This window comes from Ascaphus truei, chromosome 1, assembly GCF_040206685.1.
Source record: "Ascaphus truei isolate aAscTru1 chromosome 1, aAscTru1.hap1, whole genome shotgun sequence".
NCBI lineage: Eukaryota > Metazoa > Chordata > Amphibia > Anura > Ascaphidae > Ascaphus > Ascaphus truei.
The window spans coordinates 543541742-543558554 of NC_134483.1; the positions used below are offsets into that span (position 1 = coordinate 543541742).

General features: G+C 44.5%; 1 protein-coding gene across 2 annotated transcripts in view; it reads right to left on the minus strand.

Annotated features, from left to right (window-relative positions):
* Nucleotides 1-261: 261 nt before the first annotated feature.
* The window catches only part of LOC142467810 (putative carboxypeptidase X1), an 81424-nt gene continuing 64872 nt past the window's right edge, over nt 262-16813 (minus strand). For both annotated transcript variants that reach the window (XM_075573690.1, XM_075573680.1), the window contains 7 exons: nt 14241-14364; nt 11184-11380; nt 10489-10668; nt 6270-6567; nt 5836-5975; nt 4071-4173; nt 262-3150 (listed from right to left, as the gene is read on the minus strand). In XM_075573690.1, the coding sequence (XP_075429805.1) occupies nt 2891-3150; nt 4071-4173; nt 5836-5975; nt 6270-6567; nt 10489-10668; nt 11184-11380; nt 14241-14364 (1302 nt within the window). In that variant the 3' untranslated portion in view covers nt 262-2890. The remainder of the gene's footprint in view (nt 3151-4070; nt 4174-5835; nt 5976-6269; nt 6568-10488; nt 10669-11183; nt 11381-14240; nt 14365-16813) is intronic.

Sequence of the window (16813 nt, forward strand, 5' to 3'; positions counted from 1 at the left end):
GGAAAACAATTGTGACTTGTAACAGAAATGTAGCTCATAATGCTTTTTAAATTGCAAACAAAATATTATATATATTATATATGTATTAATATACAATTATTAGTTTTTTTTAATTAATAACCGTACAACAATAACCTTTTAAATAGTACATGTATTATTCAAATTTGTATCTGTATTTACAGTATGTAGTGTCAAAACATTTTTTTTTTTATCCTACAAGCAGCAGAAATAAGTGACAGTGAGAAAAGACACAGACATTCATAAAGCTGTAATACTTTTATTGGTACACGGTCATATAGTTATCCCTGGACTAGCAAGGACACGACAATGCCAGCATTTTTATCTTTATGGACTCTCCCTACATATTTAAAAAGCGACACTCCTCATATGTGTTATGTCTTAGTGTAGTGTTAAGAGCTATGTACATGAGCAGTTCGAACACAGTTCCAGCCTGTAAGAATACAATAACACCCACAACAACTCGTATCACAGTAAGAAATCTATCCCACGCCAACATGGTCAGTGGCATCTTCCTATACAGTAAGAAGTCACCTTATCCACTGGACCCCTCCTCATTACCAGAAGTGCTCCGCTTGGCCAAACGCCTTCCAGCAATTTTGTGCTTCAAGGACTTTCATCACCTAAAAAAATGGTGGTGCCACTTATTGAATGAATGTTTCTGATTGGCAGCTTGACAGGTGAGGGACTATTACAACAGGCTGAGCCAATCAGATGCCTCCATGTAAGAATGTCACGTACCGTGCCTGTGCAATATGGAACACCTTCATTGGTGGAAGGATAGCGCTCATGGGTTGCGCAGAAGGGGTGATATTCCACAAGACACCTGCTGCTACTTTATAGCTAATTCTTTTCCAGCTTAAAGGTGTCTAGTAGAATAAGACCGCTTAGTAAATATGGCTTTAATGTGAAGTAAATGTGGTCATATTAATCTAGTGTCTACAATACTATTTATTGATTTGAACATTTCACTAATGCATGTTAATTCCCCCGGGATATTTCTTTGCATTTTCATTGGTTAAAGCCCAGACTTAAGATCCTAATCACGCTTTATCGGTGTGATTTTGGGGGGGAATCCTTTTTTTTCCCGCAGTCTCAGACACCAAATGATAAACAGGATAGTATCTATTGGTAGGCTGCCTTTATGAGCAGCGCGATACCAGAATATAGTAGTATAAAAGAATAGGCTAACACTTTGGATCATCCAAAAAAAAGCTCTCACTGGTCCAAATTGTGGACATTAATGGCATAGAAAACCAATACACAAATCCTGCACTCCATCCACATAGGCTTGCAACTTCGTAGGGAAATTTTACGTTTTGATCCTAAGTCTTTTAAGAACTGAGTCATTTAGTTGAATCAGCAAATGATTGAAGTGTGCTAACCCCATCAAGGTAAATCTTATTTAAGCAGGTACCCACACTAACTGCATATTATTACTTATTGTCCGGTGGACTAAAGTTCAGCATTACTCCAAGAGAAGGTAGGGGTCTGTGACTGACTAAGGCGACAGGTAACAGTGCCTAAAGGATTAAATGAATGAAGCATTTATACTATCTACGATTCAGAGCAATTAAAACTGGCAAAAAGTAAATACAATTCTCTTGGTATCATGAAGGAAAAATTGTGAGTGCATTTGAACCAGTAACATCTGCCGACATTAAAATACATTTTAACATTAAAATAAAAATGAATCCAAATAAATGTAGTCTATAATTGTCATACAGCCATCAGAACAGGGCATTACCCGGTCATTGTTGTCGCAGCTGGTTTAAAGGTCATCAGTTATACGATGGAACTAAAGTGCTTCAAGCCGGGACAATAATGTAATGCACACTTTCTGCGCTGCGCCCCCCCTGCCTGCTCAGCCCCAGTGCCCATTCCCCCCTTTACCTAGGAAACTGCATCACATGACACCGCAGGGTTATGTGACCCCACAGCGTCATTTGATGCCGCGTTGCCATGGCGATGCATCTCCCGAAAGTCAAGGTAAGTTACAGAGGCCTTGTGTGCTCCCCGGCATTTAATTTAATGCGCGCCCCCCCAGTGTGTGCATCCCTGCTGCAATGTATTCTGAAGGACAATTACTTATATAACATTACACCAGTGCTGACGCGTTATTAAAATATATAACACTTAAAGCAGCGACTCGCCGTAAGAAATACCTTTCCTTTTTACCACTTTTAGGCCCATTTTCTGCAATCTTTAGCAATGCCGCCCTTTTTATATTCTGTAGTTACGTTTGGGAGACACCAACTGCTGAACGTTTGGGCCACAGGGAAGTTAAAATGACCAACACCGGTGACATAATAGACGGTAAAACTCCGCTAAATAGAATTTTTGAAAAAACCCCATAACAAGAGATTTATCAGCAAGAGTTATCAGTCGCGTGAGGCCCACATCGCAATCCCGGAATTTATAAATCCCATATATAGTAGAGTGCACAGTACTGTAAAGCAATACAGCGTAGGCTAAATCCAGGTGGATGTTCATGTCTACCAAAAGTTTAAGTTCAGTAAGAGAAAGGGAATCAGAATTTAGGGCTGCCTGAGTCCTACAAGTCCCTCTGACTTTTTCTGCCATGTTTGCAGCTACTGTAGAACACATTTTTTATGCCAACTGACGTGATTGTACTTACAGATATTATACCAGCTGCATCCTAGTATAAAAGTATGCGCATAAGGAAAAGAGCTAAGTTATTCCAGTTGTAAATACCGACCCTATTCTTTCAACAGTCGTAATTCAGTTGGAAAGTAAAATAAAACATTAAAAGTAGTCTGCTGAGGCATTTTAAAGCTAGATGAATTCAACCAGGATGCGGTGTTCCATCCCTCTTTCTCGAGTCGGTTAAACATTGATCCTTTCTCCCCCTTCACTTAGTGCTCCTGGACTTCAGCTTGCGGTTCCTCAGCTGACGCAGTCGTAACATGAGCTCCTTAGGGAGCTTCCCTCCCTTGGCCAGAAGTTCCCTCAGGCGCTGTTTTGGGGTCTTCGAAATGTAGAAGTCGCAGATGGTGGCATGGTCTTCGTAGGAGACGTGGCACGACTTGATGGATGGGTGGTAGCCCTCAGCCTTAGCAGTAACTTCATATTCTCCTGGGTTGAGGAGGCGCCAGTAATCCCCATCAAACGCTGTAAAATGCCAGGACATTGGTTATAGCAGATGACCCATTTACCATTGCATTAACCTTTGACATTGGAAGGAGACCTAAAACACTCAAGTCCATCCACATATCTCACTCCAACCCCAATCCTATCCTAGCCTGAATCCTTCCCAAAGCACATTCCAGTCTCACTCCTTCCCAAAATAAATGCCAGTCTCACCCGTTCCCCAAGTCTATCCCATTCCCACCCGTTCTCTAAGTCTATCCCATTCTCCAAGCCTATCCCTGACTCACCCGTTCCCAAGCCTATACCAGTCTCACCCATTCCCCAAGCCTATCCCAGTCTTGCCCGTTCCCCAAGCCTATCACAGTCTCGCCCGTTCCCCAAGCCTATCACAGTCTCGCCCGTTCCCCAAGCCTAACCCAGTCTCACCCGTTCCCCAAGCCTATCCCAGTCTCACCCGTTCCCCAAGACTATCCCAGTCTCACCCGATCCCCAAGCCTATCCCAGTCTCACCCGTTCCCCAAGCCTATCCCAGTCTCACCCGATCCCCAAGCCTATCCCAGTCTCACCCGTTCCCCAAGCCTATCCCAGTCTCACCCGATCCCCAAGCCTATCCCAGTCTCACCGTTCCCTAAGGCTGCCTCAGTCTCACTCCTTCCCTAAGGCACGTTCTATAGTGCTTGCTGCGCCGTGCGCACGCGCGGCATGGAGAGTGGAACTGGCCGACGGGGAAGATGAAAAAAAAGAATTTGCGCTGCTACCGCCGCTGAAAATGTGCTGAAGCTGGGATATCCTGAAAAGCTGACCTGTTGGGGGGCTTGAGGACAGGAGTTGAGTGCCCTTGGGGGTGGATGACATAAAACTAGGCATTGGTAAAGTAAATCTGGACATTTGTATGTAGTGATTAAGACTAGGTTATGCATTGATTCTTTGGCTTTCCGTACCTGTGCGGATGTCGTGGTTGAGCCCATCCACAGCTATGATGGCCTCAGGAACGCCCTTTTCCGTGTCTTTGTCCCGCACCACGCCTTTAATCCCACGATGTACCTGCAGCACGGAAGGATTTGGGAGGGTTATACATTTCATGCACATGAATTAGACACAATAAGGTTATTGTTGGTTTGAAAAAATGGCACGCAAAGTACCGAAAATGCACAGGAAGGTAAAATGACAGTGTGTTCATTTGCATGTCGTTACCCAGAATCCATGTCTGCAGCTTATTCACTCTAAGGCACGTAATAAAGGGGTGAAGCAGAACCTTACAGAGAGTGAGGAACATCAGGCAGAGGTGTCTCTTATGGATGTATCGGGATCTGCTCTTGGGCTGTTATTACTACCCCCCCAGCCCTGCCTCAAAAGTTCTACAAGGTCCTTGTTGGCTACCAGGCTTGATAACGTGTAAGAAACTAGCACATTTCTATGGAAAGTAGAAAAATAAAATAGGAGTTTATGGTTGTCCATACATGCCATACAAGAGCTTGAAATAAAGTCCCCGTAGACTGATATAAATAAATTGCAACTCGTGTTGCACTTTTTATAATGTATGTGTATTGGTTCTAAGGGCTCCATGATCAACACACTGGCATTAAGTGTCAGGACAGTGTCTGAAGGAGGTGTAAGTTTGCTTTATAAATATTTTAAGGTAAACATATTTAAAAGAAAGATAAAAGGCACATCAGTATTTTGGGACCTGCAGGTGCCTTGGAGCATGCTGCTAGGTGAGGTAGCATTGAGTATGGCTGCGTATTCTTTTGCTATTTCTCCTTAGAGATGGGCGTCCCAGAAAATAGTTTTAACTGCCCCATAGTCCCCAGCTAATGTTTTCTATCTCTCTCCAGACACCAACACAGAATGCCATCATGTGGAGAAGGACACTTCTTTGGGTAATATTGGGAGTAGGGGGAGGACACATCTAAAAAAAACCATCCCAGGTACAGTATGAGAGTGTTCAGCAGACTACGGGGACTTCCCATTTTACCAAAGGAAAGAGGAGTTGTGTGTGGTTGGAAGATACTCAGCATCACTGTGTTCATTTTATTGAAGCAGTTAATGTACCCCCATCTAAAATGCCCCTTTAGGTGAAGAATCGTACAATAATGATAGTGACCAGCAAAAAAACAAAGACTGGAAAGACAGAGTGAGAGCCCCAGAGGGCTAATAACGAGGCAATACAGCCCGTTAATAACGAATATCAACACAATGACCTCAGGACATAGATAAGCAGACTGAGATAATTAATAAATCCTCAATAAGCCAACATTTCAGCCATCATGTGGCCTTCATCAGGGTTGTGTAGAACAGGGCTCTTCAACTGGTGGGCAGGGGGCCAAATGTGGCCCACGAAGGGCTTTGGAGTGGCCTTTGGACTCGCTGCTCATGCTAATTTCATTGTAGTTGCTCAGGCAGCGAAGTTCAGTTTTCCACACTACAATTCACTTGTGAGCGAAGGTGCAGGTGTTATACATGTATTACTATACTTCAATAACTTGCAAGCATGTAGTGTACGTCTTTACATGTTTCCAAAATTACATTCAACTGCTCTACGCCTAATTTTGTTTCCAGATCTGACCCCTTTGGACAACTAGTGGCAAAGCCCTGATGTAGAACATGATAATGTAAGGCGTTATACGTCTGCACGAGATAATGCCCTGTTTCAGCTCACAAAATGCCTTTGTTTTAATGGATCACATTTTATTGGTGACAATAGACCTGCTCCATGAAGACCAGAAGGGACTCCTTGTTATTCTCCCACTCCGCGGGAAGCTCCACCTCGTGCGGGTATTTATCACAGGATAGCTCCACCGTGATCTCAAAGCAGTTGGTGTGAAGGTAACTGAAGTCATTCATACCTGGAGGAGAGGGAGAAACCCAGGGTTTAGTGGCCCAGTATGAATGCAGCGCTGAAAAGTGTGATATACGAATGTGAAGAACAGCAGAAGAACCACGACAGAGTATGCAGGAGGCTATTCTTTAATAGTGCTGAGCGGACACCACAGTACGTAAACGCCCGTTCAAGTGAAATTGGTTGTGCTCAATTTGCAGTGTCACAAATCAATGAATATCCTCATATAAATGTTGATAAGTGAGTGCGGGTGTGTACAGGTTTCCCCCATGTCGTGTTTTATGTTGAGCATTGTACTCACTGCCAGACACAGTGTGCCAGTCTGCTCCGTTGATTATGTTTCCAGCTATCATGAAGTCTTCTGTGTGGCAGATCCTGCGGTTGTCGTCCGCCAGGATGCGGTGGGTGGTGGCGTAGGCTGTGGACAGCCAGCGAAACATGGCATCATCGGCTGTCGGTGTCATCTCCTTGGCCATCCAGTAGGAACGGGCCATGTCAAAGGGGTAGCTGATCACCAGCTCACCCCCGTGCATGTTGGCACTGAGGACAAAGGGAATCTTCTGCATCCAGTCAATAACGGCACGAGTCTCTGGGGCCACCTGGAAGACAGGAAATGGGATAGTCACCCCAGAAAATATTCTTTTACGCAAATGCTGGTTCCAAACCATTTATTTGGGACTGGTAAAGCCATAATGGAGCCCTATAGATTCAACTAGGACTTCTGCCACAATGTACTTTCTCACTAAACGTAAACACTAAAAAGACTGGCACTGCCGTGCTGAGGGGGGGACGGTATCAAGGATAATTTGGATAAAAATGTAAGCAACATGCGTCATTTTCATTTTGTATGTGTGTGTCAGTTAATCAAGGTATATAGTTTTGTACCACGTGTTAGCTTGCACCTTGGGGAGAGTCAGTAGGACGAGTTGGGGGAGTTATATGGTGTGCAGATTATAATGAGATGTATCACATTCTGCGTCTCTGTCCCAGCTTGCACCTTGGGGTGAGTCAGTAGGAGGAGTTGGGGGGAGTTACATGGTGCACAGATTATAATGAGATGTATCACATTCTGCGTCTCTGCCCCAGCTTGCACCTTGGGGTGAGTCAGTAGGAGGAGTTGGGGAGGAGTTACATGGTGCACAGATTATAATGAGATGTATCACATTCTGCATCTCTGCCCCAGCTTGCACCTTGGGGAGAGTCAGTAGGAGGAGTTGGGATGAGTTACATGGAGCAGAGATTAAAATGAGATGTATCACATTCTGCGTCTCTGCCCCAGCTTGCACCTTGGGGAAAGTCAGTAGGAGGAGTTACATGGTGCACAGATTATAATGAGATGTATCACATTCTGCGTCTCTGTCCCAGCTTGCACCTTGGGGAGAGTCAGTAGGAGGAGTTGGGGGAGGAGTTACATGGTGCACAGATTATAATGAGATGTATCACATTCTGCATCTCTGCCCCAGCTTGCACCTTGGGGAGAGTCAGTAGGAGGAGTTGGGGGGAGTTACATGGTGCACAGATTATAATGAGCTGTATTACATTCTGCAAATCTACCCCAACTTGCACCTTGGGGAGAGTCAGTAGGAGGAGTTGGGGAGGAGTTACATGGTGCACAGATTATAATGAGATGTATCACATTCTGCGTCTCTGCCCCAGCTTGCACCATGGGGAGAGTCAGTAGGAGGAGTTGGGGGAGGAGTTACATGGTGCACAGATTATAATAAGATGTATCACATTCTGCGTCTCTGCCCCAGCTTGCACCTTGGGGAGAGTCAGTAGGAGGAGTTGGGGAGGAGTTACATGGTGCACAGATTATAATGGGATATATCACATTCTGCGTCTGCCCCAGCTTGCACCTTGGGGAAAGTCAGTAGGAGGAGTTGGGGGGGGGGGGGGGGTGGAGTTACATGGTGCACAGATTATAATGAGCTGTATCACATTCTGCGTCTCTGTCCCAGCTTGCACCTTGGGGAGAGTCAGTAGGAGGAGTTGGGGGGAGTTACATGGGGCACAGATTATAATGAGATGTTTCACATTCTGCGTCTCTGTCCCAGCTTGCTCCTTGGGGAGAGTCAGTAGGAGGAGTTGGGGGGAGTTACATGGGGCACAGATTATAATGAGATGTATCAGGACTTAGTGCTTCTGGCGCTGGAGAATTATCACTGTGTGAGGTCCGATCCGGAAGCATGGACCCCCGAGCGATGTCGTGGCAGCACTGTCTCCAGACCCGCTACTTTTTACTTTTCTAGCCGCAGCTCCGGACTCATCGAGTCGTGCCACATCTGTATCAAACTCTGCGTAATTGCCTAAAAAAATCCACCACATCTAAGTTGGTGTAAACTTTTCTGGCCAATATTGTAAGAACTGAAAACAAAAAAGGAATATAATGCTCACTAAATCAATAATGTGGCACAAGCACACTTTACTATATACCTTGGCCATCTATCTTCTCTCCATTCCCTCTCGCCTCAGTACATTATATGTAGTTAATTTAATTCACTTTATGTTACGAACTTATTTTATTATATTTATCAATTAAATGTTAAGTTTTAATTGCCATGGAGTGCACTCCCAAATGAGCTTCTACCTGCTAAGCGTTGGCAATAAATATGCCTTCACTCCACAGCTGTTGTTAATTTAAAATCAATATTGTAAGAAACAGAAAATGGAGAAATATGTCAAAATAATTTGAGTAAAATAGGGCTCTCACGATAACCGAAGATACACAAAATGCCCCAGATGCACAGCTGGAACAGCTCTGCGTATATCTGCGCGCAGAAGAAAGCGGCACTCACATTGAATTTTTAAATAGCAGCAAAAATATGTATTTAATCAGACCTAATTAAATACATATGTTTGCTACTATATAAAAAGTCCATGTGAGTGCCGCTTTCTTCTGCACGCAGATATACAGTGTATGTGGCAAAGCAAACTTTCTTTACATTGATGCATCTTCCTCTGTGTTTCTCCTATTTTAGTTGTATAATATATTCAGCACCCAAATCTGCATGAAACTGCCACATTTCAGCCTGATCCCAAATGCAGATAAAAAGTATAAAAGCCTAGAAAACTGGGGTAAAAAAATAGGACTGGGAGGTCCACGCAGAATATGTCAGCTATACGAACCTTTTGTTTTAGGTTCCAGAAGTGCAACATCTGTCAGCTATTTTAAAGCAAGCTGCGCTGGGATTAAATAAAGGATGCAGCTCCGTTAGAAGCGGAGAAGAAGCTGTTTTCCTGCTCCAGCTGTTTCACGGACTAGTCTGCGTCTGCATTGGTGAAATGGCACAGTGGAAACGAAGCTACAGCCAATTGGCTAATTTTCACCTTTCATTTCATGGAAAACATAATAATCTTGTTGGAACAGGCTCAACCCCTGTGCTGCCACGGTACCTGTGATGAATTGTTAATTATTCTGTTACCAAAGGTGCCCACGACCCATTAACTCCTTCACTGCCGGTGCTGACAGTGAAGGTTAACCATCAAAACGGTGGTCAAAATCACGTGCCATGGATTACAAAACGGTGGTCAAAATCAGCAAATGCCGTGGATTACATACAAAGTACTCTGCTGCAGTCAATAATGCAATATAATGAGCATTATAATATATTCTACATGCAGTATTGGCATATTCTGCCTGGCAGCAGTAACAGGCAGAGAGGCATTCCTTAGGCACGTTCTATAGTCCCGGGCGCGTGCTACGCCGTGCGTGCGCGCGGAATTTTAGTTGGCTGGCGTCAGTCAGCCTTTCTATACAAGGGCCGCGCGCGCACGGCAGGGAGAGGGGAGCCGACAGACCGTAGCGAAATGAGGAAATTCATCTTTTCGCGGGGCTGCCTGCGCTCAAATGTATGTATTGGTGTGTATGTGTGTGTGTATGTGTGTGTGTGTTTATGTGTGTATGTATGTATGCGTGGATGTGTGTTTGTATGGATGCGTGTGTGTGTATGGATGTGTGTGTATGTGTGTATGTGTGCGTGGATGTGTGTGCGTGGATGTGTGTGTGTTTATGTGTGTATGTATGCGTGGATGTGTGTTTGTATGGATGCGTGTGTGTGTGTGTGTGTGTGTGTGTGTGTGTGTGTGTGTGTGTATGTGTGCGTGGATGTGTGTGCGTGGATGTGTGTGTGTTTATGTGTGTATGTATGTATGCGTGGATGTGTGTTTGTATGGATGCGTGTGTGTGTGTGTGTGTGTGTGTGTGTGTGTGTGTGTGTGTGTGTGTGTGTGTGTGTGTGTGTGTGTGTATGATTGCAGAACGAAAAAAATAAATATTTATTAAACTTTTCTTTAAAAAATATAAACTAGGACTTCCTTTCACTCACACAACCCATGCACACACATACTCACACATACACACACATATACTCACATACACACACATATACATACCTCCAGCTCCCGGCTCTATAGACAGGAAAGCATGCGGCACGTGCACGCGCGTTCGCATAGGCACGCGCGGCCGCACGCTGTATATAACAGCCTTACAGCACATACTGGCTGTGCTTCCGTAGACTCACCGTTGCATTGGCCATTGTGTAGTACTCAGGAATGGGGAGATAATGATTGGGGTATTTGTCGGGAACCAGCTCATTATCTTCAGCTTCCCATAGAGGAGTGTTAAGATCCGCAAAGTTATGGTTCAGGTCAATCCCTTGGTAGGTCCATCGGCCGACAGCCCATCCAGACAGCTCAGAGCCCTGGGGAGGCGTCAATATACAGCATGTTTGTTATGTTTAGATGACTGGCTCAGCTTAAATACAGGTTTCGCTAGTAGGGCTGAAGCTAAACAGTGCAGGTTACAAGCTTCTCTAAAGGAGTCAAGAATATGGCCATGCATTGCTACCTGGTTGTTTAGGAAGCCGTACTGAAGAGTAGACAGCCCTATTGTAGAGTAGGGAGTTCTGTCAGAAAAGGAAGATCCTACTGATGAGTAAATATAAGCTTTTGGTATATTATCCCTTGGGTGGACGTGGCAATACTCCGTATTGTGATTTGGGAGCAGTGGGGTTTCCTGTTACAATATAAATTGATAGATTAATAGATGAATAATCCCCTATGAAGACGAAGATGGTCCTTCTGCATTATATCTAATCTCCATTCTGGGGTCCATTGGCTGGGGACGCTCATGATGAAGTAGTGGATACCACCTTAGCCTCCCTAGATCCACCACTTGTGAGATCGAGGTATTTCAGGGCTGGCGGAAGCATCTTACCAGTTTGTAGGCCGTCTCATATCCATCTGGGTTCATGGAGGGTAGGAGGTGAATGCGTGTCTCTGTCACCAGTCGCATGACGCGGGGGTTGCCCTTCTTGTACTCCTGGCACAGATACTGCATGAGGTTCAGCATTAGCTCTCGACCCACCACCTCATTCCCATGCATCCCAGCCACGTAGCGGAACTCCGGTTCCCCTGTAACGTGGAACGTACACCTAATGTTTTCCTCCATCCCTTCAGTGTCAGAGAGGGCTGCAACACATTGCTGTATAATGCGCTGCAGTCCCCTTAGGCACTGACGGGGTTAAACATTTATTTTTTATAATTATAACAATAACTTATTTCAAACCCAGTACTGTACATATCATTTGTCAGGCACCAGCACCTGGACTGCAGAGCTTACAAACGTCCGCTAGAGTCAGGTGTTCCTATAAGGAATGCACCAATCCAACGCTCTGTCTTACTGTTCAATAAACCGCTAATATTTGTGAATGGAGACTGTGGGAGATGAGCTGTGCATTAACTCCATGCACCTGTGGGAATGGAGACTGTGGGAGGTGAGCTGTGCATTAACTCCATGCACCTGTGGGAATGGAGACTGTGGGAGGTGAGCTGTGCATTAACTCCATGCACCTGTGGGAATGGAGACTGTGGGTGGTGAGCTGTGCATTAACTCCATGCACCTCTGGGAATGGAGACTGTGGGAGGTGAGATGTGCATTAACTCCATGCACCTGTGGGAATGGAGACTGTGGGAGGTGAGCTGTGCATTAACTCCATGCACCTGTGGGAATGGAGACTGTGGGAGGTGAGCTGTGCATTAACTCCATGCACCTGTGGGAATGGAGACTGGGTGGTGAGCTGTGCATTAACTCCATGCACCTGTGGGAATGGAGACTGTGGGAGGTGAGCTGTGCATTAACTCCATGCACCTGTGGGAATGGAGACTGTGGGTGGTGAGCTGTGCATTAACTCCATGCACCTGTGGGAATGGAGACTGTGGGTGCCATGCACCTGTGGGAGGTGAGCTATGCATTAACTCCATGCACCTGTGGGAATGGAGGCTGTGGGTGGTGAGCTATGCATTAACTCCATGCACCTGTGGGAATGGAGGCTGTGGGTGGTGAGCTATGCATTAACTCCATGCACCTGTGGGAATGGAGACTGTGGGAGGTGAGCTATGCATTAACTCCATGCACCTGTGGGAATGGAGACTGTGGGAGGTGAGCTGTGCATTAACTCCATGCACCTGTGGGAATGGAGACTGTGGGAGGTGAGTTGTGCATTAACTCCATGCACCTGTGGGAATGGAGACTGTGGGTGGTGAGCTGTGCATTAACTCCATGCACCTGTGGGAATGGAGACTGTGGGTGCCATGCACCTGTGGGAATGGAGGCTGTGGGAGGTGAGCTATGCATTAACTCCATGCACCTGTGGGAATGGAGGCTGTGGGTGGTGAGCTATGCATTAACTCCATGCACCTGTGGGAATGGAGGCTGTGGGTGGTGAGCTATGCATTAACTCCATGCACCTGTGGGAATGGAGACTGTGGGTGCCATGCACCTGTGGGAGGTGAGCTATGCATTAACTCCATGCACCTGTGGGAATGGAGACTGTGGGTGGTGAGCTGTGCATTAACTCCATGCGCCTGTGGGAATGGAGACTGTGGGTGGTGAGCTGTGCATTAACTCCATGCGCCTGTGGGAATGGAGACTGTGGGAGGTGAGCTATGCATTAACTCCATGCGCCTGTGGGAACGGAGACTGTGGGTGGTGAGCTATGCATTAACTCCATGCACCTGTGGGAACGGAGACTGTGGGAGGTGAGCTATGCATTAACTCCATGCACCTGTGGGAACGGAGACTGTGGGTGGTGAGCTATGCATTAACTCCATGCACCTGTGGGAACGGAGACTGTGGGAGGTGAGCTATGCATTAACTCCATGCACCTGTGGGAATGGAGATGAGCTATGCATTAACTCCATGCACCTGTGGGAAATCCAGCGGTCACTATCTAAAGCTCATTTTAAAAAGTCTGATATAGAGTGAAGCAGGTCAGGTGGGGTGTACATATAACCTCTTGCTAACTGGCAGGGTTTGGGTTGGTAATGACCCCATAAAGTACCCGGCGCCCGGTTGGCACATCCCCTAGATTCGGGAAACCTGCCATGACAATATCAGAGTTAAATTAACACCCACTCACTCATCACGGAGACACTTATTTGATGCTTTTGGTCATATTGTAGCCTTGAAGGGACTAAGAAATAGTGCTGTTATCATTAGCCCAACTGCAGCTGGATAACTATAACTGGAGCCACATTCGATGGGCTTTTGTTGTGGTTTATCACTTCTGCACATTACGCTGCAAAATGTATTTTGTGTATGTTCCCAGGATGTCTATATGGCCCCCATGCAGAAGATTGGGTAGTCATACTCCCTATATAAAAGGTGCAATCTCTGGTAGCCAATCGAAAAACAACAATTTGCAAAGAATGTAACATATCTAACCATGCTTAAAGCAAATATTGTGCTGCTTTTGTTTATTTGGAAATGTAGCTCAATGTATTTCTCTTTTGGGTCTCTGCCAGGGGGAGTGTTTGTCAAGCAAGTGCTTCCAGTAGTTTTGTCCACCCGGCCATTATCAGAGAGGGAATACAGGTAGTGCAGGGGGCGTTGGGCGCTCTTGCTGAACATATAGGGGATTATACTATAACTGACGATCGGCCTTTTTCTGATAACACTCCCCATTGAAGTCAATGAGGAATTTGTCCGGACAACTCCCTGAGAAGCCACTTATGTAGAATAAGCACTAGTGACATCACACAAAAGGGAGCAGCCAGAGAAAATCAACTTTCCCCCCCCAAAATCTCAGCTCGTCATTATTACCCAATACGTGTAAACATGATACAAAACATCCCTGTTAGTGTTAGATTTCGGCAGTAATGGCAACAATCGGCCAGGTGTGACCGGGTAAATATGTTACTGCCATTAGTGCACGGGTCCCAGAAGGGGAATGACACTGGAATCTGAGCAGACACGGTGTGCGGGTCTCCTCACCAAGCTCGTGCTGCCCCGGATTGTCAGATATCTCCATGACGTACATTTTCAGGCCCAGGTAGCTCTTGCCGATGCTGTACACACGGGTGATGTCCGGACATTCGTCATTAACCATCTTCATCAGCTGCAATGGCAAAACAGACATGTGGCAACATGCTCAACACAGTGTGTGTGTGTGTGTGTGTGTGTGTGTGTGTGTGTGTGTGTGTGTGTGTGTGTGTGTGTGTAAATATACACTAACTGGCACAGACAGGACAAGTTTTATGTCTAAGGAAATGTGACCTCCTGAATGCAGATTATTAGAGACAGGCTAAATCAGTCCTGGTTTATATGTAATGTAAAGTGACCTCCTGACTGCAGAGTATCAGGGACAGGATCACCCAGTCCTGGTTTATATGTAAAGTGACCTCCTGACTGCAGAGTATCAGGGACAGGATCAGGCAGTCCTGGGTTTACATCTAATGTAGGGTATTTTTGTATTACTTTAGTCTTATCAATTACATACACATTTACATTTATACATATTTAGGTAGCAGTATTAGAGAAAAATACATAACTAAATAAAATTGAATAAATTAGCCATAAACCTTTTTTTAAGTTCAAAAGGTTTCAAACTCTCTTTAATCATAAATAAAAACCTTTCCAAAGATGTCTCTTATTTCTTGACCCCACTCTGTCTTACAGACTGCCCGTAGCTACTTTATCTGCAGGGATCTTTGTAGCATGGCTACTTTATCTGCAGGGATCTCAGTTTTTCTAGTGGACATCACCGAGCGTGCAGTCCATAGGTGGTACTGTATATAAGAAGTGAGTTAACCAATTTAAGAAACAAGTCAAAACCAATGTGGCTAAATAAACAGGTAGGGGAGGAAATGGACAAGAAGAGGAAGGCGTTTAGATTCTTTAAGTCAGAAGGGACGGAGACATCGTATCAGAATTATAAGGAATGTAACAAAAATTGCAAAAAGGAAATCAAATGAGCAAAAATGGATAATGAAAAAAGGATTGCAATAAAAAGTAAGACCAACCCTAAAATGTTTTTTAAGTACCTTAATAACAAAAAAATGAGAAAAGAAAATATAAGACCCTTTCAGTGTGAGATGGGCAGGCAGATTATTGGAGATAATGAAAAAGCAGAGGTATTAAACAAATTCTTTGCCTCTGTGTTTTCCAGGTAAGAATCAAGTTCAATAGTAGTGCCGCAGGAGGAAGCCACAACCTCCATATTAATGAACAATTGTATAACTGAGGAAGAAGTTCATAGGTGGCTTGATAAAATTAAAGTAAATAAGGCACCTGGCCCCGATGGCATACATCCAAGAGTTCTCAAGGAGTTAAGCTCAGTAATAGCAAAACCATTATATTTAATATTCAATGACTCCATCTCCACAGGCTCAGTACCACAAGATTGGCGTAAAGCAGATGTGGTGCCTATATTTAAAAAGGGAACTAGATCACAACTGGGGAATTACAGACTTATAAGATTGACTTCAATAGTAGGGAAACTACTTGAAGGTTTAATACAGGATAATATTCAGGAATACCTAATGGGAAACAAAATTATTACTAATAGTCAGCATGGATTTATGAAGGATAGATCTTGCCAAACTATCTTATTTGTTTCTTTGAGAAGATAAGTAGGAATTTAGACCAGGGTAATGCAGTTGATGTGGTCTACTTAGATTTTGCAAAGGCTTTTGATACGGTTCCACACAACAGGTTGGTGTACAAAATTAATCAAATTGGACTCAGTAAAAATATATGCACCTGGCTTGAAAACTGGTTGAAGGACAGACAACAGAGGGTTGTCATAAATGGAACTTTTTCAGGTTGGGAAAAGGTTGTGAGTGGAGTAACTCAGGGATCGGTACTGGGACCCCTGCTTTTTAACTTGTTTATTAATGACCTTGAGGTTGGCATCGAGAGCAAAGTCTCCATCTTTGCTGATTATACTAAATTGTGTAAGGCAGTAGAATCAGAGCAGGATGTAATTTCTCTCAAGAAGGACTTGGAGAGACTGGAAACGTGGGCAGGTAAATGGCATATGAGGTTTAATACAGATAAATGTATGTTATGTTATGCATTTGGGATGCAAGATTAAAGTGGCGACTTACACATTAAATGGGGATATATTTGGGGAATCCTTGATTGAGAAGGATTTAGGAGTGCTTATAGACAGCAGGCTTAGCAATAGTGCCCAAAGTCATGCAGTAACTGCAAAGGAAAACAAGATCTTATCTTGCATTAAACGGGCAATGGATGGAAGGGAAGTAAACATAATTATGCCACTTTATAAAGCATTATTAAGACCACACCTTGAATATGGAGTACAATTTTGGGCACCAGTCCTTAGAAAATACATTATGGAACTAGAGAGAGTACAGAGAAGAGCCACCAAATTAATAAAGGGATGGGCAATCTAATTTATGGGAGAGTCTTTCTAAATTAGATTTATTTACATTAGAAAAGAGGCATCTAAGAGGGGATATGATAACTATATTCAAATATATTCAGGGACAATACAAGGAGCTTTCAAAAGAACTATTCATCCCACAGGCAGTACAAAGGACTCG